This window comes from Trachymyrmex cornetzi, unplaced genomic scaffold, assembly GCF_001594075.2.
Source record: "Trachymyrmex cornetzi isolate Tcor2-1 unplaced genomic scaffold, Tcor1.1 scaffold743, whole genome shotgun sequence".
Lineage (NCBI taxonomy): Eukaryota > Metazoa > Arthropoda > Insecta > Hymenoptera > Formicidae > Trachymyrmex > Trachymyrmex cornetzi.
In genome coordinates, this window is record NW_017300074.1 from 380746 (window position 1) to 382982 (window position 2237).

At 31.8% G+C, this 2237-nt stretch overlaps 1 protein-coding gene across 2 annotated transcripts in view; it reads left to right on the forward strand.

The window, feature by feature from the left end:
• Window positions 1–2055, forward strand: part of LOC108767977 (protein croquemort) — a 29214-nt gene extending 27159 nt beyond the window's left edge. For both annotated transcript variants that reach the window (XM_018518136.1, XM_018518135.1), the window contains exons 9-10: window positions 1452–1665; window positions 1768–2055. In XM_018518136.1, coding sequence (XP_018373638.1) covers window positions 1452–1665; window positions 1768–1899 — 346 coding nt within the window. In that variant the 3' untranslated portion in view covers window positions 1900–2055. The remainder of the gene's footprint in view (window positions 1–1451; window positions 1666–1767) is intronic.
• The last annotated feature ends 182 nt before the right edge of the window (window positions 2056–2237 follow it).

The following is a 2237-nucleotide window of genomic DNA, read 5'->3' on the forward strand; positions in this document are numbered from 1 at the left end:
TAATGGTACAATTTAGTACAAAATGAGTACTAAAAATTTCGATAGGTCCGATTTGATTCTGCCGATTTAGTCCTGCTAGCTTTATAGAGCTGGATATCAAACCTAATCAGATAAAATACTCTGTTTTTATCCGTTCAAGTCTAATATCCGATCAAGTTGTAGGTTTATCCGATGAAATTTTAACGGCTACGCATATGACGATTCATATTCCGTTCTCATGTAATCAGAAATTACATTTGATTGGAGAAAGGTGTTTGTCACTTCATCGGATAATCCTGAATCCAATCGAAATTGATCGGAGAAAGCACTAGGACGATTATTTCCGATCAAAAGCACTGGATATTTTCTCAGTGCACGTGTATCTAATTTTATCCATACGAGAAGAACGGTTTTGCTAGAGTATCTAAGCTAGATACAGATTTAAAAGTAAATTTTATTTAATGTGGATGCTAGAATGTCCAAATTTGTTCGCAGTTTTGCTCATCGTGATTTAATTCCTTACATACACAGAGAAAAAGGTTTCTTTGGATTTATTTTTAGTATTCCTATTTATTTGACTAAAATTTGTTTTATTGAAACAACATATGCTTGTACGAAATATTATTTATTTGAATAAAAATTTTGTTGTTTCATTGAGAAATCTCTATTGTTTGACAGAAATAACATTATCTGAAGTAATATTTTTCAATTAAATAATATATTATTTGGTCACAATGAATACAAACAATGAAACAAATTGTTTATTTGAAAATGGCAAAATATATTCAAAGAGATTAGGTTATTCCATCATGCAAATAATTGCTTTCTTAGAATAATCATTACATTTTTTGACCGAAATTATGGAAACAATGGCTTATACGTCTAACAACAGGATTAAACGAGCAATGCTATGTGCTACATCAATTATGTTTGTGCCGTACAGCTGATCACGTGAATATTGAAGATAAATACTATCTGTTCAAATGTATTTAAGACAAAGATATACATTGTTTCAAATTCAAACAATCGCACTTATTGATCCAAACATTGATTTGTTTGGACCATTCCAAATAACAAATTTATTTGGATACAATAAAATTTATTACATCCAAAGAAATGTTTTTCTCTATCCTAATTATTTTGACAATCCAACAAAATTATTTTCAGATTTGTATATATATATCTAAATTTTTAGATACTTGAGCAAAATCATTCTTGCTATGTAATTAACTCGGCATCATTGTGGCTAGGTCATAATAACCCGAGACATTTTTAAACATCTATATTTTCTTACATATTTCGTAGATTTTAACTAACCGCCCTGTAGCTGAAGCTAAGACTTTCTAAAACCATTGTTGATATTGTGAGAATAGACCAAAAAAAAATTCGGGTTATCATGATTCACCTCCGTATAACATTTTAGCACCACAATGACGCCGGGTTAAATGAAAAGAAAAAACTGATTTGTTTAGAATCTTCAACAATGTACCTAAGATCTACATACCAATGATTTGGTTCGAGCTGAAAGTACAAATTCCCGAGGAGATGGCTTCTAATTTAAAAAAATTACTAGCACTTCCAACTGTGATGCTGAGTATCGGTATAGCTATGATAGTCATCGGATTAGGTTTAATTGGTACTATACTGTTCCTACATTTCAAGAAGAAAAGGCGTGCACCCACAACGGTATATATATGATTCTTAAAACTTTTTAATTATTTCTGCGGTTGGAAGGAGAATATTTTGAAGGGCATTTTTATCACAACTTACATGTGCGATGTTTTATAGGATACCACGGAAAAGGCGGTAGACGAATCGTCTGACAAGAAAACGGAAATGGTATATATGGATAAAACAAGTAGCAATAATGAAGACCCTAACGTCAGAGGCGATCGTCGTTTGTACGCAAAACTCTACTGAACGTTTCTGCAGGGAGAATTTGGAATTCTCTGAAGCAATGTATGAAAATGTGCAATCGTGGAGCAATTTGACACATAAAAAGGCTGCTGCAGGACATTTACAAAGTAAATTTTTATATGTGTCTCAGCTCCATTACAACGATTGGCGCATTGTCCTAAAATATGTATATGTCTTACATTAGTAGAATGTAAGAAACATATACATGGACAGAATGTTTTATAAGTGCACATATGCATAATCGTACACTGAGAAAAATGTCCGTTCAAAAAGTAACAAACAGATATTTCCGATTGATTTTGATCGGATTTATAAGACTATCCGATCAAATTTATCGGATT